Source organism: Mesoplodon densirostris, chromosome 5, assembly GCF_025265405.1.
Source record: "Mesoplodon densirostris isolate mMesDen1 chromosome 5, mMesDen1 primary haplotype, whole genome shotgun sequence".
Classification (NCBI taxonomy): domain Eukaryota; kingdom Metazoa; phylum Chordata; class Mammalia; order Artiodactyla; family Ziphiidae; genus Mesoplodon; species Mesoplodon densirostris.
In genome coordinates this window covers 19,551,137-19,576,521 of record NC_082665.1, presented here as the reverse complement: position 1 = coordinate 19,576,521, position 25,385 = coordinate 19,551,137, and the positions used below count along the sequence as shown (strand labels likewise).

The window sequence follows — 25,385 nt, the reverse complement described above, 5'->3', positions numbered from 1 at the left end:
TGCTCTACTAGTTTAAGCAAAAAACAAATGGCTCACAAGCCTCAGAGATCAGGTTACAGGACTCAAAGAAATGCCCACTATTACAGCACAGAGCAGCTGCAGGGAGAAAACCACTGAGCACAGCCCCACATCTTGTACCACGACACGGGACCCTCCACCGCTGCTGCCTTAAAAGCCACATGTCACTGTTCCCCTCGACAAACTGGATCCCATGTGCCATGGTCTCCACAGCATTGCTTTCAAATTTCACACAGGTGTGTCTAACTAGTGAGCCTAGGATGCCTGTCTGGGCCCTGACTGCAAGGAAGGTTTGGAAATTAAGTTTCACTCTCCACTTGGTAAGATACATAAAGGGGGAAGTCAACAAAAAGTGGATGTTCAAGCAGGGCTAGGTGCCCAAAAAGCATGAAAAATGTCCATCCAAATAAGGGTTTGTTAAATTATTTTTTGTAAGCTCAAAATACTTCACAATTTTTTAAAAGAAAAAGAAATTCAAAGTATAAATCCACAGACAACAAAGGGGATGGGAGAGGAAAACAGCAGCAGACAAGAAATTTCGCCCAGTTGCTAAAAGACAGACAGTGAAGTGACCAATGCAACAGTAGAGGATGTCACCGCCTAGAATACATGTGGAAGTCCAGCAGAAGAGAGCCAACCTGCCCAGTTGGCCTGGAGAAGCTCAAAGATGGTGGAAGACAGAAGACAGAAGAGGGGCTAAAGAGAATGGGATCAACTGAAGGTTTATATACAAACCAGTTGTTCTCTACCCCATACCCCCTACCTCCAAATACAGAAGGGCCTGAATCCAGATATTTGCCCACAGGTAAGATACTGGAGGGATCTCATAAAAGAAAAGAACAGTCTGGGGAGAACGAGATTAGTCATTATAGAAACCAGTCACCAAGACTGACAGTCTCTTCATTCTAGCCTTAGAAAATCCCCATCCCCATCATTAACAGCCAGCTTCACCTACTCACCTTGAGAAGCCAAACCTCGCCCATACCACAGAGCTACCACTCAACCTCCCTACAGCCACATTATCAACTAAAACTAACAACCAACAATCGCTAGATTTGAAAAAAAAAAAAAAAAAAGCCTGAAACATGAAAGACTGAGATAAGCAAAAAATTCAACTCTAGAGGAAAGAGATCATTCAGGGACTAGGAAATAGATGAATGAACAAATCAATGACTATAACTCTATCAGTATCTTCAGAAAGATTCGCAAGTACATACTATAACTGTTAAACATGAACAAGAGAGTGGTACATGAGAGCATGTCAGTGAAAGCACCTGGGTCCAAATTCCAGCTTTGCTACTTGCCAGTTCTATGCTCCCCAGTTTCCTCATTTATAAAATGGAAACACCTTCTCAACAGGTTGTTGTGAGGATTAAATAAGAGACTCCATGTGAAAAGCTCAGCACAATGGCCATATATATAGTATATAGGAAATACTCAGTTACTCAGTAAATAGTTAATCCATCCACAAACACTTGCCACTTGCCACAATGATGTTTATGCATCACTGTTTACAACAGTGAAAAATGGGAATTAGGATGGTCCTATTTATGTTTGTAAAAGATGGCATTGGTATTTGTGCATATATGTTTACACATGTACAAAAAAGGACTGAAAGGAGAAAACATGCCAAAGTGTTACATTCAGGGAGAGGAGGAGACAGGGGTGTTTCTGTGTAAAATTTTTACTGTGAACATAAGTTGTGTTATCCTTTAGAAAAAGGAAAAAGTAAACATCAGTATACATCTTAGGCAGAAAAAGACAAAAAGCACACACAAACATTACATAGAAAACTTTTATTTTAATTTACTATACATATCTAAATTTGAGGAAGTTACTAGGCAGATACACTTTCCTCTGTAGGCCGAGTTTGATCTTCAGGTACCTGTAAAAACATAAATAGCTTTACTTTTCTAATAAACACTTTTAGTTTTACCCTTCACCCACCATTTAAAATCACTGCACAGCCTTTCTCTTACAATGACCCTGTCTTTTTCTTTCTCCTTCAATAGTAATTACTATAGAAAGTTAAGTAGAAAGAGAAGAAAACTTACATGACCAAGTTCCCAATATAAATTACCAAGTACAACAATTCCATTAAAAATACAACCTGAGGCATATATCTAGGCTTCTCAAGATGGTCATTTTATTTTTCATCTATAAAATGAAATCATTCGTATAAGAAAACTATCAGCAGTGCTGCAACAAGGTATTTTAAATCAATCTATTTTGTTGAAAAAAATCAATAATTCTACTTTGAATATAGTATAATACAGGTTTAGTAGAAATAGATATCTGTATGTTAATATTTCTATTATATGTCACTCAGATATAGCAAACAAACAGAGCTAAACTGTATCCCTCATCACCCCCAAAACCTGCCCTACTTCCTGCATTATCTATTTCAGTGAAGGGCTCTACCCAGGTGCCCAAGCCTGGCATGAGAGAATCCACAGTTCTCTTACCTGCATATTTAATCAACAGTCCTATTAATTCCACCTAAGTAACTCTCACAGCCATTTTTACTGCCCTGCCGGAACTTCAGGATCTCATCATCTACTATGGCTTAAGTCACAGTTATCTTCCATGCTGCCCCCAGAAGGAGCTTTTACACAGGAATAGTTTATCAATAGGTCACTTCCTTATTCAAATTCTCCAGTTACCTGTCACTCCCTTATTCAAATTCTCCAGTTACCTCCAAACACCTTCAGGAGGGGAATACAAATTCCACATCATGGAAGACAAGCCCCTCATGTTCTATTTCCAACAAACTAATCTGGACTCATCACCCACCCTACATGTACATCCAGATTCATCTTACATTCACCACGCACTCCATTCCTCCACACCTCTTAGGCGAGTAGCTTCCTCTGAGATAAACCCATCCTCAAGCAAATTAACTGCCTGGCCCACTTTTATTCACCCATTAAAACCAGCTTAAGAAACACCAATTCCTGGAAAGCTTCCTTAACCAACCCCTCCCAGCTTGGTTTGGGTCCTTCTCTTCTTTATGCCAGAGCCCCACATGTACACCTGAATTGTCTGCTTCTAAGTCTAGTTATCTTGTTCAAGTAACTTGCTTGAGGACAGCAAGAAGATTTTGTTCATTACTGTACCCACTGTTGCTGGCACATAACAAACATTCAATAAGTCTGTGTAGTTAAATCAATGAACCATATGTTTAACCTACTCCCTTTAGACGAGCAAACAAACAGTGGAAGAAGGAAACTGAACCAAAATAAATGTTGCGAAAACAGCTATTCACTGATTTCTACTAGATACTACTCTAGGTTACTGTCTCTACTATTTTTCTACATTTCTTATAGACTCATTTTTTTCTCTAGTTTCTTAATCTAAAATGGACATTGTGACCAACCAAAGAGACAAAGTTATTCTTCCTATTCAAAAACACTTTCTTCTCATGAGAAAAAGAAAATTTACATCACCTTTACACAAAAACATTATAGCTAAGTGCCTAAATAGTGAATTCTATCTGTAAAATCATTAATAAAGACTAGGTTTACACATCATCATGCAAAATAATCAATAAAAATTTATTGGGTAATCCCCCATATGCCAAGTGCTGTGTTCAAACTTTGGCATTACACATAGTATACAACAAACCCTGAATGGGTTAACACAATGTAAATGCACTAGCAAAAATAATCAGAAAACAATATGAGGAGGTATACAATCAAGCAGAAATTGCAGGGATGGATATTTGTTCAGAGATTACTCTGAGAATGGTACATGGAGAAAGTAAGACTTGGACAAGGTCTTGCAGAATGAGTAGGATGTAAATAGACAGGAGGAAGATGGGAAACAGAGTCCAGACATAACTGTCATAAAGAAACATAATTTGAGCATAAGTTTGAGTTAACAATATGCAATACGTATTTGAAAGTTGCTAAGAGAGGAGATTTTAAACCTTCTCACCATAAAAAAAAACTAACTCTCTGAGATAATGGATGTGTTAACTAACCTTATTGTGTTAATCATTTTGCAATATACAGATATAACGAAATCATTACACAGTATACCTTAAAGTTACACAATGTTGTATGGCAACTGTATTTCAATAAAGCTGGAAAAAAATGAAGTGACAGAAGAAGGTAAACTAAAACAAAGAAACAAGAAAGTAAGTTTGATGTGTACTTGTAAGCTTGACTAGAGTGGAAACTTAGGGAAACTAGGAAGGGTTCATGAGGCCAGATTACACAGGATAGCTATCAGATAATGTAAGTAAAAAGTTAACACTTAGTCTCTGAAAGAGTGAACAGGGATAATCGTGGTCAAGAAATATAATCATTCCTATTTGTGAAATCTAGATGCTAGTGACACAGAATAAATGACAGTAACATATAAGTATTCAAATTTGGTTCTTCAGGACATTTGCATATTTAATATGTCAACTGTCAAGGCAGCTTTAACTCATATCTGGCGAATCTTTAAATGTTCATTAAGTTTACCAAAAAATTATCAAGACCTAATTAACACCATTACAACCATTAAGAACTACAACTACTATACAGTAATATTCTTATTTTTCTTCAAGTTCTACAATATCATTCCCATGATGCTAACAAATAAAAATGAAAAGAATTGCCAAATAACAACTTTTCTCTTGCCAATATACTAACAGGGTCAACAAGCACAATACCGCTTTAGCTATTTAGACAACTAATTACTTTTTTCTTTCTTTCTCTTTTCTTTTTTCTTTATTATTTTGTTGTTGTGGTAGTAGTGGTTGCTTAATTTCAAGGAAAATTTCTTCATAGAAATGTACTCACATGTTGTCAAAAACACCATTTTCCGAGACCTTTCCAATAGTTTATTCCATATCGTAAAATGTGCCTTGAGAAGAAAAGATTTACTATGAATTATATAAAGCACAAAAGTTACAATAGAAGAGGCTGAGTCTTTACATAGGTTTTAAAACAAATACATAAAAAGTTAGGCAGTACTAATGAGGCTAAGTGGTTCCAAAAGTGAGTTCAAGTAGGGAAAAAGGGTACGTACTATACAGAGCAGCTGCTTTGTTTAGCATTTAAGAAAAAAAGACTTAGGACTGAATATGCCATTCTTCGTCTCTGTCCTTCTTAATCATTACCACCGGAGAACACGTTCCTTCTAATGGGAAGCAAAAATCTGCCCCACTTTTCCACCTGTTCTTTTCTTAAATAGCCAATTCCAACACGCTAGTGGTCACTCTTCAAATCACAAGCAATCACAAGGAAAGGTTCATTAACAACCAACTGTGACGCAAGAGGGAGGGGATATGGGGATATATGTATACGTATAGCTGATTCACTGTTATAAAGCAGAAACTAACACACCATCGTAAAGCAATTATACTCCAATAAAGATGTTAAAAAAAAAAAACAACTGTGACATCTCACACTGAAAGAGCAGACCTAGAGGATTTAGTAAATTACCGTAAAGAACAAGTAAAAACTAATGAAGACAACAGTAAAGTTATAGAACCAATTTCCTTAATTCTTAACAATCTTATGTAGCAGAGGATTATCAGAATGCATAAATGAAAACTGCAAAGTGGAAAACGACCACATCAATGTTACTAACTCAGTTGAAGGTGATACTGAGGTATATGGGAGGGTCAGGGACTATTTCAAACTGGATGAGCTGGTAAAATCTGTAATAAAAGGTAAAATTAGTAAATACGTACATGCAAACCTTCTGGAGGAAGAGCAGCATGGTATGTTAAAGGGAAAACCATACCTGGCTCAGGCGGAATGAGCAGCGGGTGGGAGACTTTAAGGTGTGAGTGGAATATAATGGGTAACGGAGAAAGCGGTATAAGATGAAGTCAGAGAGAGAGAGGCAGGAGCCACACAACGTAGGGCTTTGTGAGACAGAGTGAAGGGCTGGCATTTGTTCATGAGAAGCCACTGGAACGTCTGGGGCAGAGGAACTGCATGATCTGATTTGTATATTAAAAGCTTCATTTTGGCTACTCAGCAGAGAATGTGCTGTAGGGGGCAAGGATGAAAGCAAAGAAGGGGAGTGAAGAGAAAGAGCGACAGGGATGAGGGAAGCAGTAGTAGATGAGATGCTATGCCGTGGATGCATTCGGAACATGTTTTAGGGTTAAGAGTTGAAAGAACTTGCTGATGGATGGGATGGGGCATGGCTATGAGGAAAACAGAGAATCAAGGATTACCTCAAACAGCCGGCTAGACGACAGTATCATTTACTGAAATGGAAAAAGCTAGGAAAGGAAGGTGTGTGGAGAGAACATGTAAAGGACACGTATGGTAAAAACTAAAAAATGCTGATGAAAGGGATGAAAGAAGATTTAAATAAATGAAAAGATATATTGTGTTCATAAATTGGAAGGCTCAATGCAGTAAAGACATCAATTCTCCCCAAACTGATATACAGGTTTAATAAAATTCCTATCAAAAACCCAGCAAGGGAGAACCATTGAAGATGGCGGAAAAGTAAGATGTGGAGATCACCTTCCTCCCCACAAATACATCAGAAATACATCTACATGTGGAACAACTCCTACAGAACACCTACTGAACGCTGGCAGAAGACCTCAGACTTCCCAAAAGGCAAGAAACTCCCCATGTACCTAGGTAGGGCAAAAGAAAAATGAAAATCCCAGCAAGATTTATTGATAGAAAAAAGATTACCCTAAAGTTAAATGGAAAGGCAATGGATCTAGAATAGCTAAAACAAATTTTTTTTTTTTTTTTTTTTTGCGGTACGTGGGCCTCCCACTGCTGTGGCCTCTCCCGTTGCGGAGCACAGGCTCCGGATTCGCAGGCTCAGCAGCCATGGCTCACGGGCCCAGTCGCTCCGCGGCATGTGGGATCTTCCCAGACTGGGGCACGAACCCGCGTCCCCTGCATTGGCAGGCGGACTCTCAACCACTGCGCCACCAGGGAAGCCCCTAAAACAATTTTTATAACAAATAATAACATGGGAGGAATTATTCTACCTCATTTTAAGACCTATTAAAGCTATAGTAATCAAGATTGTGTGATATCTGAAAGAGAGACACATAAATCAATGGAACACAATTGAGAAACCAGAAATAGACCCACACATATATGACCACTGATTTTTAACAACAGTACAAAAGCAACTCAACAGAGGAAGGATAGCCTTTTCAACAAATGGTACTGGAGCAATTTGACAAGTATAGGGAAAAAGAAAACAATGAACCTCATCCTCAATCTCACACCTCATACAAAATTTAACTCAATTAACTACAAACTTAAATATAAAACTATAAAACTTTTAGGAAAAAGAATAGGGGAGAATCTTTGGGATCTAGTGCTGGGCCTTTAATTCTTAGAATTGACACCAAAAGCATGATCCATAAAGGGAAAAACTGATAACCGGACTTCATCAAAATTAAAAACTGCTATCTGTAAAAACCTGTTAAGAGGATGAAAAGACAAGCTACAGACAGAAAGAAAATATTTGCAAACTACATATCTAGCAAAGAACTAGTATCCAGAATATCAAAAAACAAACAACTCTCAAAACAACAGTAAAAAAGCAAACAATCCAATTAGAATGTGGGCAAAAGAGAAAAACAGACATTTCATCAAAAAAAGATATACAGATGATAAGTAAGCCCATGAAAAGATGTTCAACATAACTGGCCAGTAGGGAAATGTAAATTAAAATTAAATAAGAAACCATTACAAACCCATCAGAATAGCTAAAATAAAAATTACTGACAACATCAAGTGCTGGCAAGGATTAGAAAAACTGATTATTCACACACTGCTGGTGGGAACAGAAACTGGAACTTAGCTTGGTAGTTTCTTAAAAAACTAAACATGTCCCTGCCATATGACCCAGCAATTGCACTCCTGGGCATTTATCCCAAAGAAATGAAAACATTTATTCACAAAAACCTATACACCAATGTTTACTGCAGCTTTATTCATAATAGCTTTATCCAAAGTAGCCAGAAGCAACCCAAATATCCTTAGCAAGTGAACGGCTAAACAAACTGTGGTATATCCACACCAAGGAATACCACTCAGCAATTAAAAGGAACAAACAATTTTTTTTTCTGTGTTTTTTTGTTTTGTTTTTAATTAATTTATTTATTTTTATTTTTGGCTGCCTTGGGTCTTTGTTGCTGCACGTGGGCTTTCTCTAGTTGTGGTGAGCAGGGGCCACTCTTTGTTGCAGTGCGCGTGCTTCTCATTGGGTGGCTTCTCTTGTTGCACAGCACAGGCTCTAGGTACGCGGGTTTCAGTAGCTGTGGCACTCGTGCTCCGTAGTTGTGGCTCGCAGGATCTAGAGCACAGGCTCAGTAGTTGGCGCACGGGCTTAGTTGCTCCACAGCATGTGGGATCTTCCCGGACCAGGGATTGAACCCGTGTCCCTTGCACTGGCAGGCGGATTCTTTTTTTTTTTTTTTTTTTTTTTTTTTGCGGCATGCGGGCCTCTCACTGCTGTGGCCTCTCCCGTTGCGGAGCACAGGCTCTGGACGCGCAGGCTCAGCGGCCATGGCTCACAGGCCCAGCCACTCTGCAGCATGTGAGATCTTCCCGGACCAGGGCACAAACCCGTGTCCCCTGCACTGGCAGGCAGACTCTCAACCACTGCGCCACCAGGGAAACCCATGGCAGGCGGATTCTTAACCACTGCGCCACCAGGGAGGCCCAAAAGGAACAAACTATTGATATACTGATACATGCAACAATTTAGATGAATCTCCAGAGAATTATGCTGAGTGAAAAAACCCAATCCCAGAAGATCACAATAGTGAATGATCCCATTCATATGACATTCTTGAAATGAAAAAATTATAGAAATGGAGAATAAGTGAGAAGTCACCAGAAGCAAGGAGGTGGAGGCGGGGCAGAGGGGAGTGGGTGTGAGTGGCTGTGGCTATCAAAGGCCAACATGAGGGATCCTTGTGAAGGAACTGTTCTGTATCTTCACTGTATCAACGTCCATACTCTGGGTGTGATAGTGTGCTACAGTTTTGCAAGATGTTACCACTGGAAAAACTGGGTAGAGGTACTTGGGATCTCTCTGTATTATTTCTTAGGACTGCAAATAAATCTACAGTTATCTCAAAATCAGAACTTTAATTAAAAAAATAAAAGGATTAGCAAGGGGTGGGAGTAATATGGAAAATGATATGGAGTAGATCCTCAAAATAGAATAGGGAGAAGAACGTGCCAAATGTTAAGGCCAAAAGGCACCCTTGAAGGTCCTATCAATATGTGCTCCATTACTCCTCACTGCACCCTCCTCCATACTAATTTGAAGTATTAAAAATACTATCTCGGACTTCCCTGGTGGCGCAGTGGTTAAGAATCTGCCTGCTGGGCTTCCCTGGTGGCGCAGTGGTTGAGAGTCCGCCTGCCGATGCAGGGGACACGGGTTCGTGCCCCGATCCCGGAAGATCCCACATGCCGCGGAGCGGCTGGGCCCGCGAGCCATGGCCGCGGAGCCTGTGTGTCCGGAGCCTGTGCTCCGCAACGGGAGAGGCCACAGCAGTGAGAGGCCCGCGTACAGCAAAAAAAAAAAAAAAAAAAAAAAAGAATCTGCCTGCTAATGCAGGGGACCCGGGTTCGAGACCTGGTCCAGGAAGGTCCCACATGTCGTGGAGCAACTAAGCCCATGCGCTACAGCTACGGAGCCTGTGCTCTAGAGCCCGCGAGCCACAACTACTGAGCCCGCATGCCACAACTACTGAAGTCTGTGCACCTAGAGCCCGTGCTCCACAGCAAGAGAGGCCACCATAATGAGAAGCCCACACACCGCAACAAAGAGTAGCCCCAGCTTGCCACAACTAGAGAAAGCCCACGCGCAGCAACAAAGACCCAATGCAGCCAAGAATTAATTAATTAATTAATTAATTAATTATAAAAAGAAAAACTATCTCAATTTGATTTAATTTTTTCAACTAATACTTCTTTTGTAAATTATCTGTTTACATCCTGGGTAAAATTATTTTTAATCATAAAACCAAGTTGACAAACTATTAGTGTTACACAACTTAATGAAAATTAAAATGTATGTCCTTCAAATTGGTATAAAATCAAGACCAGAATCACACCCACACCCAAACTAAATGACCTGAAACTTTAAGCTTTACTTACTCTTAAGTGCACAGGTAAAGAGAGACCCTGGAATCTTCGTACAAGACTTGACTGGGTGGCTTGAAGATTATGAACCGCTGACACTTCGTACTGGAAACAAATACTTGTTCTTGGAATAAGAGGGCCCTCACTCACATCAATGAAGTCACCACATCTGATTTGATTTAAAAAATAAACAAATAAAACCTCAAAATCAAATCACTTACAACAGTTAAAAAAATCTATTCATTCTTTTTGCCACTACATCCCTAATCAAGAACAATCCATGTGGATCAATTCCATCTCTAATAGCCCCTGACACAACAATATCAAGTGATGAGACTAAAACTTTAGAAATTAAAATCAATGAATCTTTTTCTTACTTAGCATTGATATAAATTTAAAGATTTTTAAAATAATTTTTTAATTAATTAATTAATTATTTGGCTGCTTTGGGTCTTTGTTGCTGCGCGCGGGCTTTATCTAGTTGCGGCGAGCAGGGCTACTCTTCGTTGCAGTGAGCAGTCTTCTCACTGCCGTGGCTTCTCTTGCTGCAGAGCACGGGCTCTAGGCGCACAGGCTTCAGTAGTTGTGGCTTGTGGGCTCTAGAGCACAGGCTCAGTAGTTGTGGCACACAGGCTTAGCTGCTCCGCGGCATGTGGGACCTTCCCGGACCAGGGCTGGAACCTGTGTCCCCTGCATTGGCAGGCAGATTCTTAACCACTGCACCACCAGGGAAGTCCCTTAAAGATTTTTAAGATCACTGAACACATCATGCTATCAAGTGGATCCAATGTCTAAAACTGATATCCTATCACCTTATAACAACTAACTGCAACAGAGTTTAGAATTTAGCATGTAAGACAGCTTCCTAGAGGAAAAAATTTAAATCTGAGTCAAGAAAACATGAAGTTGAGAAAACTGATACAGGCCGTGAAGCCATTTTTGCATAATGCATTCTTACCTCTCTCATCCCAGCATCAGAAAGCACAATGTGATATAACTTCCTTATATGTAACATAAGTAGTAACTAATTAGTCAGTATTCATGTTTCTATATACATATGAATCACGTTCAATTCATAACAATGAGCATTTTGCCGAATTTCAAAGTTAACTCTAAAAATTACATTTTCTTACAATGGTTTCCAACTCTTTCAGAAATAAAAATAACAAACAATAAAATGAGGAATAGAAACCACAACTGTTCCTGAAGATGACTTAAAGCTTCCAATTACCACCATAGCAAAAAGTTGAACAAAGCAGTAAAAAGTAAGGTAGTCAGAACAACAAATTAAGGTACAAATCTTTTCCAGTCATACACCAGTCAGGTAACAATAAAACTAAACCTTCCTATAAATTAGCATAGCAGTCAATTTTTATATTTTTACTTACCTGTGTAGCTTGACTATTCTCTCAGGGTTCTGAGATGCCTTCTCTTCTATGAAATCTAATTTGTACCTAAAAAGCAGCAAAGAAACAAATGTTTTAATTCTAAATGTACAAAAAGGTGTTTAAAGCCACTTCCCTTTCTCTTCCTCTTCAGCCATAATTTTTGCAAGAGGGGTTTACACTCGGAACCTCCCCTTCCTCACCTCCCATTCACACCTCACCTCCTTCACTCTGGCCACAGCTTCACAACTCCACCGAAGTGTTCTCCTTGGTGCCAACCTAATGGACACTCTTTAGTCCTTACTTCCACTGCTCACCTCCACTTCTCAAAGTGTTCTTTTCCACCAGCTTCTGTGGCATTCCCTACTGCTTGTTATTTTAACTCTCTGGTCACCCTGCTCTTTCCCTGCCCTTCAAGGATTCTGTCCATAAACTCTTTTCACTCTAAGCATCCTCTCCGGGCTAGCTCCTTGATTTGCCGTTTTAATTATCACTTATGTGTTTATATCTTCTACACCTCTGCTTCTAAGCCACATACCTCTTCTGAGCTCCAAACTGTATATCCAAAACACTCCAGACATCCACCAGGGTGTCTACAAGCATCTTACACTCCCAAGTTCTCAAACTGAACAAAAACTTACCCTCTCTTTTCTCACCAAACTTATTCTTATTCCTGAATTCCCTAGTTTAGTAAATGACACCACCAACTACCCACATCTCCAAGTGAAAAACTTCAGAGATTTCCCTGATTCCTGTTTCTCCCACCACATTCCCTCCATCCAATTCATTACCAAGTCACATCAATTCTACAGCCTAAATGTCTCCCAAATCCACTAGGGTCTGTCAGTATAATGAATAGTACAGATGGAACTGCACAGCCCAGGTTCAAATCATGACCTTACCACTTACTATTAAGAGCCTTGCCTATTTACCCCAGAATGCTAAACAAACATTACACATGTGTGGCAAGGTTGGGAAGCGTCAGTTTGTGCAAAAACATCCACTTACTGCCACACCCCTTCTTCCAGAGCCTTGATGATTACTGAGGGAGCCAACTCCCTTGAATACTTATTCCTCTTGACCCACTTCTAAGAGAAACTCCTGTCCCCTGGGAGGCAAAGCCACTGAAAGTTCCCCCTACAGGAGAAAGGCCCCATCACTGATCCACCTTCAACCTCCAAAACTCTGTCTCCTCAAACTTGCCCCTAAATGATCTCCCACCTCCCTTTACACATTCACCTAAAGTTACCAAAGTCCTACAAGCCTCTCCTAGACTTTGACAGTTGAGTGAGAGGAAAGGGAAATCTCAGTGTAACATGAAATGAAAGTCTTAGAGTACCACTGCCCAATATGGTAGCTATGAAGCACTTAAATGTAATTAGTCCTAATTGAAATGTGCCTTAAGTGTAAAATACACACCAGATTCTGAAGACTTAGTATGAAAAAGAGAATTATAAAATATTAAGTTTTTAATATCAATCACATGTTGAAATGTTTCAGATACATTGTTTAAATAAAATTGTTTTATTAAAATTAACTTCACCTTTATTTTGAATTTTTTTAATGTAGCTAACTAGGAAATTTAGTTATATAGATGACTCATATTATATTTCTATTAGACAACACAGCCCTAGAATTTTGGTAGGGGTGGTGACTTGATAAATTCTGATAATTTAAGGAATTTTCTTATAGAATTAATGGTAATTTAGTTGTAAAGAATTATTTGTACTCCAGTTCAGTATATTCCTACTGCTTTCTAAGTATACTGGTTCCAAAATATGCTAAATATTATAAACTAGCCCCATGAGAATCTGTGCCTCATTTTATAAATAGCTAAAGAAATTCCAATCCATTACCTTTAACAATTTGCAGGTGCACATTTTGGCTTTAGACTCTAGTATCTATATGATTTTTTGCAATGCAGATATTCCTTTCTAATTAATTCTAATTTTAATTAGTTTAACATTAAAATTTAGTTTATGTTCTCACAATTAGTAGAAGATAAACTGGAAGTTTTCTGAGTGAAAAAGGGAATTGAGAAGGCAGGCAGGATTTAACATGTTGGCAAAGAAAATCTATCGAATGGTTAATTCCCATACAGAAGACTAAGATCTGTGTGAACGTTTTACTTCAGCTGTTAGCTGCCTTCATTTTCTGTCTTACCCTTTTCATCTGAAGAGTGGAAAGATGGGAAGGAAAGGTTGCCAAATGCAACAGTTTAAATAAATTTAAGTTTAAATTCAAAATAATGCAGTTTCTTAACGTAGGCTACCATTTCACAATGGAAGGAAAAAAGGGAAACATATTGCTACGGTGATATAAAGAAAAGGACTAGCCAAAGAAAAAGAGAAGTACGACAAAGTAAGAAAATTATCAAAGGTGTGGCAGGGGCACTTCTTCTCAGTGAAATAATGAGATGAACAAAAACAAATAGGCTGGTGCAGAAAAGAGATCCCAGAGCTAAAAAGTAAAAAGTGTGCTACATAAATACATCAAGTATGAAAGTTATTAAGAGCTGAATTTTCTTCATTACATACAACTTTGGGAGGTTTAATTTTGTTTAAAAGGAAGCCAACACTTACTTATTGTGTTGAAATATTTCTAACGCCACTTTTGCTTCAACTTCCAGAGTTTCAAATGGAAGATCTTTATAAATTAAAGCACGAGCATCTTTTGTGAAGGAACGTAGGTTCTCCTTAAAAATGAAAGTATTAACCTTTCGTAACAATTTACTTAAAACCATTTCCCTATAAGGCTGATAAAACTGTATGCTTAATATTGTAAGTCCAACTACAACAAAAAGCAAAAAGCAAATTTTCTAGGAAAGAAAGCATTAATTTGCAACAATTAAATACTGGAACCATAAAATGTATAATTAGCAATTTCTCCCAATTCTACAAACTATAAAACTTGTAATTAACTTGTAATTAAATAGCCTCCTGTATTAGAAATAATTATTATGGATAATTCTACAAAGACATTTTAATAAACATTTCATTCAAATTATGCAACCCTGTAAATGTTTATTACAATGATGGTGCAACAAGTAGAAATACTAATAAGTAAATGGTAAGATACAAAAATTTGTTTACACTATGAGTAAAACTAAGCTTTTTAAATAAATGCATGAGGAAAAAATTATTATTTATGTGACTCAGAAACTTTCACTAGGAAATGTAATGTCATCATTGGCCACGTCCAAAATATAGCATAAATCCAATATTAGAAATTTCTGTTTAATGAAAATGTCAATTTCACACAATTAAAATGATTAATACACATTAACAATGTTTATGAGTTTAATAAAAACTATAGTTGAGTTCTCACACTATAAATCATAACTAATATAGAAAAGATCAAGCACTATTATACAAATAATTTTTGTAATAAAATTATTTCCATAAACTTCCTAATAGACTCCTTTGAATGAAATGACTCTTCTCCATTCTTAAATGGATAATTTTCTGTATAACCAATGCACATTAATAGTTTAATATAGCTGTTACTTGACTGTAACTTTCCCCCACTTTCTAAACTCCATGGTGCCTGCAATTAACTAGTACATTTCTTTTTTAAAGTTTTATCTTTAAAAAAAGGAAAAGGAGGCAGCAAGTTTCATACATAATGAGACTTAAATTTTCATCTCCTTAGTTTTTACTTAACTCCCCCAATGAATTAAGAATCTTGACAGACTTGAATAAAAAAAGAAATTATATTGCCACAAGTCCACAGATCATGAAGAAACCATTCCAACCTCTCCCCTCACCACCCCCATCTCTCCCAATACCTCTCTTCCCTCTCTCCCTTTCTCTCTCTTTTTTCCTTCCTGTTTCCCTCCTCTCTCTCTCTTGATATTAAGCAGTAACGGCAGGATTACATAAGAAATAACTGTCAAAGCCAGCATTTAAACCTGGATCTTCCCTGACTCCAAAATTTTTTTTTTCAGGTGTCATTTGTGATTTCCTTTTTTTTTTTTTTCTCACATCTTTATTGGAGTATAAATGCTTTACAATGGTGTGTTAGTTTCTGCTGTATAACAAAGTGAATCAGCTATACATATACATATATCCCCATATCTCCTCCCTCTTGAGCCTCCCTGCCACCCTCCCTATCCCACCCCTCTAGGTGGTCACAAAGCCCCGAGCTGATCTCCCTGTGCTATGTGGCTGCTTCCCACTAACTAGCTATTTTACATTTGGTATGTCCATGCCACTCTCTCACTTCACTCCAGCTTCCCCTCCCCGCCCCCAACACCCCATGCCCTCAAGTCTGTTCTCTACATCTGCATCTTTATTCCTGCCCTGCCACTAGGTTCATCAGTACAGCTTTATAAAATTCCATATATATGCATTAGCATACAGTATTTGTTTTTCTCTTTCTGACTTACTTCACTCTGTGTGACAGATTCCAGTTCCATCCACCTCACTACAAATAACTCAATTTCATTCCTTTTTATGGCTGAGTAATATTCCATTGTCTATATGTGCCACATCTTCTTTATCCATTCATCTGATGATGGACAGTTAGGTGGCTTCCATGTCCTGGCTATTGTAAATAGTCCTGCAATGAACATTGTGGTACATGTGCCTGTTTAAATTATGGTTTTCTCAGGGTATATGACCAGTAGTGGGATTGCTGGATCATATGGTAATTCTATTTTTAGTTTTTTAAGGAACCTCCATACTGTTCTCCATAGTGGCTGTATCAATTTACATTCCCACCAACAGTGCAGGAGGGTTCCCTTTTCTCTGCAGCCTCTCCAGCATTTATTGTTTCTAGATTTTTTGATGATGGCCATTCTGACGTGTGAGGTGATACATCATTGTGGTTTTGATTTGCATTTCTCTAATGATTGGTGATGTTGAGCATCTTTCCATGCATTTGCTGGCTGACTCCAAAATTTTTGCTTTTAGAAACTACAATATTTCACTAAATCCAAGAGGCACCACTAAGAAAAAACATTACCAGTTATAATCATAAGATACTATCTACTGTAAGTCACATTTGCTCCAGAGAATTGCACTGAGTGAAAAAAGTCAATCCCAAAAGATTACATACTGAATGATTTCATTTACATAACATTCTTGAAATGACAAAACTATACAAATAGAGAACAGATTAGTGGTTGCCACAGTTTAAGGATGGGGGGCAGATGGAGACTAAAGAGAAACGTGGGTAATTTTGGCAGTGATAGAAATGTTCTTGGCTGTATCAGTGTCAATATCCTGGTTGTGATATGGTACTATGATTTTGCAAGATAATACCATTGGGGAAACGGAGTAAAAGGAACATGGAATCTCTATGTATTATTCCTTACAACTCCATGTGTATCTATAATTTTCTTCAACTAAAAACAGTTTAATTTTAAAAAGTTATATAAACAAACAAAAGACACATTTGTTTTCAGAGATATTAAAATGTGAAAAAATGTACATAGTGGAATTGATAAAATGGTATGCTACACTGCCTCCCCTCTTCTGATCTCCAGACTTCCAATCTGTAGGACATACAGTTTTGCTTAATTAAGAATTAGGCATTTGTCTGTTCTCCCCAATCATAACTAAGCCTCTAGGCTTGACTTTTGCAAGCCATCAGCATCCTCTACCTACACAGCACCTGGTCTAGATTCACTCTGTTAGCCAGGCTCCTGCTGCTACCCCAGTCCCAGACCAACAAGGAGCACCCTCCTTATGAAGGAAGACCATTCCAGAAGAGGTTAGTTTGCTGCTATTTAGTTTGCTGCTATTTCAGTTACCTTTGTCAAAGCCTGATATTTTAATTCACCCCTCCCCCACTCTCAATGTAACCCTTGTTGATAGGAAGATCTCAGGATGCAATAGGCTTAAAATGGCTTAGGGCAGTGGTTTTCAAATTGTGCTCTGAAGATCCAAGGAGGTAAGGCTCTAGGCCCCTCGCCCCCACATCAACCAAGATAGTTAAGCTTCTATATTTTATTCTGGGTACCACGCTGTTGTGAATATCCTCAATCATATACATCTGTCTTAAATACACTAAAAAGCAACAATAAAGATTGACTGATTCTTTTAAATACCCTCGACATGCAGTACCATTCAACAATACTAACACAGGACTCGTTCTAACAAAGAAAGGCAGAGACTGTAAAATTAATACTCCAAAGAGTAGACTTACTTTTGTTGGCATCCACTCATCAAGTCTCTTATCCAAAACTACATCATAGCAGAAGGCTCCAGTGATTACTGTAAATCCAACCAAAATAAAAAGCAAAGTCAAATCTGTTAGGGTAGAAAGTTACTAATTTGCAACAAATGAATATTTAGACCATAAAATGAAGGGTCAACAATCTCTCCCAACACTACAAATTATAAAATTGTCACCAGTATTCCAGCTGCTTGTCAGAGCTGTACCAACTTTCCCCCCACCATAAAACTAACTCACTTTTTGTTAACCCAACATCACCAGTATTTTTTAACCATTCACTTTTTCTTCAGGAATATTACCACCATAGAGATCTCAAATATTAGTTACTAGATATAAAAATTCCTAAAGAGTAAGATATTTAATAAGTAGATGAGTAACTAAACGGACATGAAATGTTTAATTTCTTTTTTAATATCTTCTAAATTTCTTCATTTTTTGTTGTTTTGTTTTGCTTAGAATCATTTATTGCCAAATCAAATATTTTTTGGTATATAAACTTCCACCTTTTTAAAAAAATACCATTGTGATCCTACTACACATACAGTTGCAAAATCCTAGTTTTAGGAAAATTACAAAAAATGTGAACTCTTCCACCTCCCCCAAATGGTATTCCTCTCCAGTGTCAGGGTCATTTCTGGTGAAATGGTACCACCTAAACACAGTTTTCTACAGAAGTCTATTTATACTCATATCTCCTTGTCCTCACATTCTGTTTGGAAATAAGTACTTAAAATGGTAAGAAATAAATACTGATACAATATAATTACATGAAATTCACATTCAAAAGAAACATTCTCCTCTAATTCTATTATGTTAATAAAAATTGACCGCCAATAATTAAATAAAATGGATTATTTTACCATTATAAATAGAAGGTATATATGACAGTAATAGGATGGATTTTGTTACCCTAATAAATGTATGTAGGATGGTAATTTATATTAGACTAAATTAGAAGTGAACTCTATACAACAACAAAAATAGGTACCAAAATATTCAAAGATTACAGAAAGTGTGTGTCTATATACACATATATATATATATAAACACACACACACACACACATATATATATATATGTTTATTTATTTCTTTATATGTGTACATCACCTGGAACTTCTGGAGCTCTGACCAAACTGACCACATATTCATCTTTGAATGCCCTCTCTATCACACAGCCCATCATCATGGCACAAGAACGCCAATAAGCCTAGAAAAATAAAATACACACAAACATAATAAACACAAGATTTACCAACATTTCTTTAATATTAAAATTTAGGTTGACTTTTGACTTAGGAACCATTTCTCAAATATCTGTCCATCCTCCGCAATTAGCAATGGTTACCATCAGACCATGACATGACGACCACCAAGCAAAACCCACAAAAGAATGAAGCACCAACTTCATGTGGTTGGCAATGTTCGTATAAGATATCAGACACTATAATGTTTATCAACCAATAAATAGTTTTACCATCAGTAGTAATTTTATTTTTAACCCAGGATAAAGTTAACTTGTTAACAAACTTGTGCTGAAGTAAAACAAATATATTAAAATGTACCTGTTTATAACATACATAAATATGGAGGGATAACCCAACTTTTTTTTTTTAACATCTTTATTGGAGTATAATTGCTTTACAATGGAAGCCAACTTTTAAGAATTATTTATGGGCTTCCCTGGTGGCACAGTGGTTAAGAATCCCTCTGCCAATGCAGGGGACATGGGTTCAAGCCCTGGTCCAGGAAGATCCCACATGCCACAGAGCAACTAAGCCTGTGCGCCACAACTACTGAGCCTGCGCTCTAGAGCCCACGAGCCACAACTACTGAGCCCATGTGCCACAACTACTGAAGCCCATGCGCCTAGAGCCTGTGCTCCGCAACAAGAGAAGCCATCGCAATGAGAAGCCGACGCACCGCAACAAAGAGTAGCCCCCGCTTGCTGCAGCTAGAGAAAGCCCACACATGGCAACAAAGACCCAATGCAGCCAAAAATAAATAAATAAAAATAATAAAATAATAAATTTTTTTTAAAAAAAAATTATTTATGACTCCTATCCTATACCTAACATCACATATCACTTAGGTTATTCATATTTATAACAAAGCAATCTCACTATTAACTGGGCTTTCACCTCACTAGCATTTTGATCCATGGACATGCCCAATATGGGTACCCATGCAATGACCTTCCCAGAGTCATAAAGAGAAACATAAGTCCTACACCATCTTAAGCTCTGTACTGGCACTACTATAACTAGGCACTTAACTTTCCTAAGCTCTTGTCCATATCTGAGGACAACAAGAGTGGGTTCATTTGGTTGCACATGGCAGAGACTGCTCCAGAATGTGTTCTACACAACCACACAAATACACTAAAAATAAATGCAAACCCAGGCCTTGAAGGCTGGTAGCAAAATGCACTTCTTCACCTATCTGACTTGATTGTTTTTAATGTCTGATGAACTCCAGAGTCAATGCCTAGGTTCAAATCCAGGCTCAGCCACTTAGCAATCTGGTAACCTTGGTCAGGGTAAGACACCTCTCTTTGCCTCAGTTTATTTATCTGTAAAAAGGAGATAATAGCACCTTTTATGGAATTTTTTTAATGAGGATTAAATGAGTTAATACTTGTGAATCACTAAAACAGTGCCTGATATACAATAAATGTTCAATGTTAGCTACTACTATTATCATGTCTACCATTTCCTTCTTTAAGTATTTCATTTCAACAAATATTTATTAAATACCTACTGTGTAAGTCAAGGACAAGATCTAATAAGGGACATGATCCCTGTCTTCACAGAGCCAAGAATCCAGGACATTCAACAGTTCGTATTACAAGGGAAAATCAAACTACTGTATCTAGACACTAGCCACGTGTTCTGAGGCCCAGAAGAAAAGAACGATTCATTCTGACAAGAAGAAACTGAGAAGGTTCCACAGAGCATATGGCATTTTAATTGAACTATAACAGATAAACAGGATTTTAATAGGGAGGAAAGAAAATACTCGAAGAGCATCAACAAAAGCAAGGAGGGTAACAACAGAAACCATTAGTGACCAAGTCCTCCAGTGTGGCTGGAGCAAAGAGGAAGTGGAAAGATGCCATGGAAGGTGAAGCTCAAAAGGCAGGCGAGGGCTTCCCTGGTGGCGCAGTGGTTTGAGAGTCCACCTGCTGATGCAGGGGACATGGGTTCGTGCCCCGGTCTGGGAAGATCCCACATGCCGCAGAGCGGCTGGGCCCGTGAGCCATGGCCACTGCACGTCCGGAGCCTGTGCTCCGCAACGGGAGAGGCCACAACAGTGAGAGGCCCGCGTACCGCAAAAAAAAAAAAAAAAAAAAAAAAGGGGGGGGTGGGGAGGTGGGGGGGGTAGTTAAAAAGTTATTGAAATAATCCAGAAAAGATGGTGAAAGACAAGAATGAAACTACTGCAATATATAGGGTGATTAATAAAAGTAAGCTGAACAAAGATATGAATGTCTTTTAGTTTTCTCAAACCAAAATACAGAGCCATTAATGCCACTGAGGATTTCTGAACTATGAACATGCCTAATCTACCAAGTAAAACCCTGATTATCTAGTACAGTACAACATTTCACCTTGGCCAGATTTGTACATTTCAAACTCCATAGGAAACAGATTTTAATTTAAAAAAAAGACTAGAAAAAAAACTGGGGGGAGGGGTACAAAAGAACATAGAGGCAGAAATACCTTATTGACTTCTCCTGGATCATCATCTTTGAAAGTAAGAAATTTAATTTCACATGACTTGGTCAAAGGCTTATACATGTCCCAAGGCTGTCCGTCCACAAGAGCCAGAATGGACTTCCTGCAGTACCACTCACTTAAATCTAGGAATTTAAAACAGATTGAAGATCTAACTCTAACAAAACCCAAGTGAAAAATTACATGATTAAGTGCTACGTTAAGAAATAAAACAATAGAAAGGCAAGATTCTGCAAGCTGTCTTTTTTGGGGAGAAAAAAATGATTTGTAGCCAATAAAAACATAATTCCCAACACATCCAATGTATTGCTAATTATTAATGAAATTACCCAAACAAAAATCATTAAGGCTAAGTCTAACTTGAAATTAATCTGTCAATTGTTAAGTAATAAAATAGTTTTCCAAGAGCTACCCTTAAATATTCAGAGAGCAGCATCGTGGATATATTTGGCTATATGCACACACGACTTAGAAGGGAAAATATATAAATATACATCCCAGCAAGTCTGTTCTACATGGTTTGGGGTCTTGCTCCCAAACCATCTTTACTTCCCTAACATGGACTCTTCAAGTTAAATACCACAGTTACCAGTTTTTATTCAATAATTATCAGTATGAATTCACACATAAACCAATCAGCTCTGGTCTGTTATATGACTCCAGAATGCAACTCCAACTCTGATTAGATGTTTTTTGAGTACCGAGCTATTCACAGAAGTGGTCAAACCACAGGTCTAAATAAGTTCCATAAGGCGGGGATCATGCCTATTTTTGCTCACTCGCCAGTATAGCTAGAGACTAGCATCAGGCCTGAAATACACTAGGTACTCAATAAAATTTATTGAATGACTGACGGTATGAGTGACAAGCAAGTCTGAGGTCAGCGGTTACGCTAAGAGTGGTTCAGAGGCTTCATCTCTACGTGTGATGTGTGTAAAACTCCTTAAGGGCCTGAGCTTTGTCTTAGCCTCCTCTGCATTCCTAATGCCTATCCTACAGCAGAGGTTCAATAAATGCTTGCCAAACAAGTAAGCAATTGTAAGTACTAATTCAAGTGCCAAAGTAAAGGAAGATTGAGAGTACACACTCGGCAGGTCAGCTTAAGCTTTTAACTAAAGTTAACTCCTTAAATGGAATCATTACTGAGTTTTCCAAACATCTGAACAATGCAGCCAGTCATATATGAGCGAGTATGTAGGTGTACATATCTACGTTTCGTTCTTTCGGAATTTAAACGTTACCAGTTCTATCAAAGCTACTACAAAAGCATTTTGATCGAAAATAACATAGAGGCCTTGTTCCCTTCATTTCCACACCAAATCACACACAGGGCCTTGTTTTCTCCCTTAAGATATGAACACAACAAATATTTTTACCCCAATCACATTCACCCCATGCACTCACATGTACAGTAAATGTAAACAAAGACACAACACACAGAGAGGCAAGTGGTGAGCAGATAAAAGACTTAAGTTAGGCTATAAAGAGCAGGAAAGGAAAAGAAGGCCAAAAACAGCTGATCATCTGAGGCCAGGGCAGTCCCTCCACCCCAAAATCCTTTAATGGGACTCACATGGTGACTGCTCCCATTACACCACAGTGTGTCTAAAAGGGGCAAGCACACTAGTAGCAATGCTTTCAGGTCTGCCTCCTGCAGGAAACAATGACAGCTCTCTAAACTCAGCCAGATTCCAGCAAGTCCCAGGACAACCTATGCGTTACAGCACCAACCTTTCAAGACCCACAGTGCCCTCAACTGCTAAGCCCGCAGTGAACACACAGTAAGATGCTAGATAAAGGAGAACTTCCGGGAAGTTCAGGGAGCAATTATAGCATCTTGTCTCCTCTGCACCGGTTCTTCTCCTGATTTATGCAAAATCTTCAAAATGGTACCCTGATTCGTTACTTACGCATGGCACAGCTATAAGGAGTTGAAATGTTTTTATTCATGACGAAGACAGTGCCAGGGTCAGCTTTCCCAACGTGCTTCACTTCAATCTTCTCAGTTCGGGGAGTTAATGATAGCTGCCTGTTTTTCTCTTTGTTAAAGAGATCATTCTGCATTTCTGTCCGTTCGGTCGGTGACAGCTGAGAAGCAGGTGATGTTGCTATAAATCCTGTGCAGAAGTTACAATAAATGTGAATACTGACCAAAAAAATAATATATTGCCCCACCCTGTTCCCCTCCCGTATCACCATCCTCCAACAAGGAAAGAATAGGAGGCAAGGGAATTTTAGACGCTGTTCACCAAAATGAGTTCAGAAGTAAACTTAAACCCCTTTCTAATATTGATAATTAAAACACCCACGGAAAAGAAGTGCAGCCTGCCCTGATCCGCGCCTTTACTTCAACTTTGCTCTTTCACCATCAGATCGCCACTTCCCACCACTTTCCTCGGTCGTATTCCAATCTGTGCTTTACAATAAAGGGTAAAAAGTAACCAGGAAGTGGAGTCAAAACCAGACCAGTCAGTGGAAAGGTGAGCAAAACTGTCTCTTTGAAAAGGTCTTGGGGACAAGAAAGCTCCACGAGACTGCAGGTCCCACGCCAAAACTCTCCATATGTAGAGCGAGAAATGCTAAGCTTATTTTCCAAACCCCAAATCAGAGGATTTGGCAAGGCATGTACGAGTCCAGTGGAAAAATAAGGACATGTTTGCACCGGGACGTGGTCTCCCTCCCAGGGGCGCCCCAAGCTCCTCCCGCGGCCCCGCCCCTGCCCTCCCCGTCCCTCTCGCGTCCCGAGATAAGCACCCCAAGGCCGGGAAAGGGCGACCAACACAGCAGGGACTCAAAAGACCCTCCTCGGCCCCCAACCCCGTGGGGCCCCCCCAGGACCCGCCTCGGGCCCAACCTGGGCAGACACCATCCTCTAAGCCTCCCTCCCTGACCCTATGGCCGCTACAACTCACTCCAGCCAGCCCCGCCGCCGGGGGCGGCCCGCCAGAGCCGCAAGCCCCAGGTTCCCACGGCCATTGCCTCCTCCGCGGCGCTAGGAACCGCCGCGCGCAGGTCCTTTTCCGTCTTCTTCCCCGGAAACTCCGAGCGCGCACCCCAGGTTCCGTCGGAGAGTTTTGTTCCGGGCCGGGCTGAAGGGCTGCGTCCGCCACCAGGGGGCGCGCTCGCTCCTCGCTGAGAGTCAGTCGCTGGAGGTCCGGAGTCCAGAGCCTGGCTTGTTGCTGGCGCTCGGAGGATGACCCGGAGGTCCTGGGACCCATGGCGGCCGGTCGGCCACCCGGTGGGCTCTGCAGGGGGACAAGCGTCTCCTTTGGAGCCGCAGAGCCCGACACGCGTCGTCACCCTCCGCCCTCCGCAGGTTCGATCCCCGCCTGCTGGGCGAAACCCTTGTTTCTCTCAAAGTATGTTTCTGGGGAGAAAAACTGAGAAAAGATGACTTCTGTTTACTCTTACTTTCGTGGTCAGCCTGGCCGGCCACGTCGATGGCATCTTCAAGCTCTTGGCTTAACTCTCCTTTTTGCAAGAGTGAGTTCTTAGGGTAGCTGGAGTGGGTCTGCGTCCGGCTTCTCCATTTGTTTAGCTGTAGTAATATGGACCTCAAAACGTGTCCTGTTGACGTTGGAGGGAACTTTGTAATCCATAGAGCGTTTTACAAATTATCTAGATTAATTTATATACTATATAGAGAGCACGTTAAAAGGATCCCATGTTAAAGGGTGGAATTTTTGTCTCTTGTTCACTGATGGATCCCAAGCAACCAGAACGCAGCGTGGCACACAGTAGGTGCTCAATATGTATTTGTTGAATGACTGAATGCCTTTGCATTCAGTGCAGTGTCTGATTCCTTTGTCCGACTAGGATGTTGCTGCTATTGAAGTAAGCATCCCAGAGGTTAAGTATGGAAATGCTCTTATTCAAAGTTGTTTACTGCTATAGCTTTATTTAAATCAATCATGTAAATTGACAAATTCAGCCCAAGGCCTTTCCTCACTCTGCTCCTTGACTTGCAATTGA

At 39.3% G+C, this 25,385-nt stretch overlaps 1 protein-coding gene across 2 annotated transcripts; it reads right to left on the bottom strand.

Moving 5' to 3' along the window:
* Positions 1 to 1,832: 1,832 nt before the first annotated feature.
* Positions 1,833 to 24,441, bottom strand: MRPL39 (mitochondrial ribosomal protein L39). 2 transcript variants are annotated; one of them, XM_060099781.1, is made up of 10 exons: positions 24,326 to 24,438; positions 23,324 to 23,530; positions 21,399 to 21,538; positions 18,787 to 18,886; positions 17,648 to 17,715; positions 14,080 to 14,192; positions 11,501 to 11,566; positions 10,128 to 10,281; positions 4,809 to 4,872; positions 1,833 to 1,903 (listed from the first exon to the last, which is right to left on the bottom strand). In XM_060099781.1, the coding sequence occupies exons 1-10, from the start codon at positions 24,387 to 24,389 to the stop codon at positions 1,896 to 1,898; spliced, it is 984 nt and encodes a 327-aa protein (XP_059955764.1). In that variant the 5' UTR covers positions 24,390 to 24,438; the 3' UTR covers positions 1,833 to 1,895. The 2 variants fall into 2 exon arrangements, with proteins under 2 accessions (XP_059955764.1, XP_059955762.1); XM_060099779.1 differs by lacking the exon at positions 1,833 to 1,903 and having other exon boundaries at positions 4,560 to 4,872; positions 24,326 to 24,441.
* Between the last annotated feature and the right edge of the window lie 944 nt (positions 24,442 to 25,385).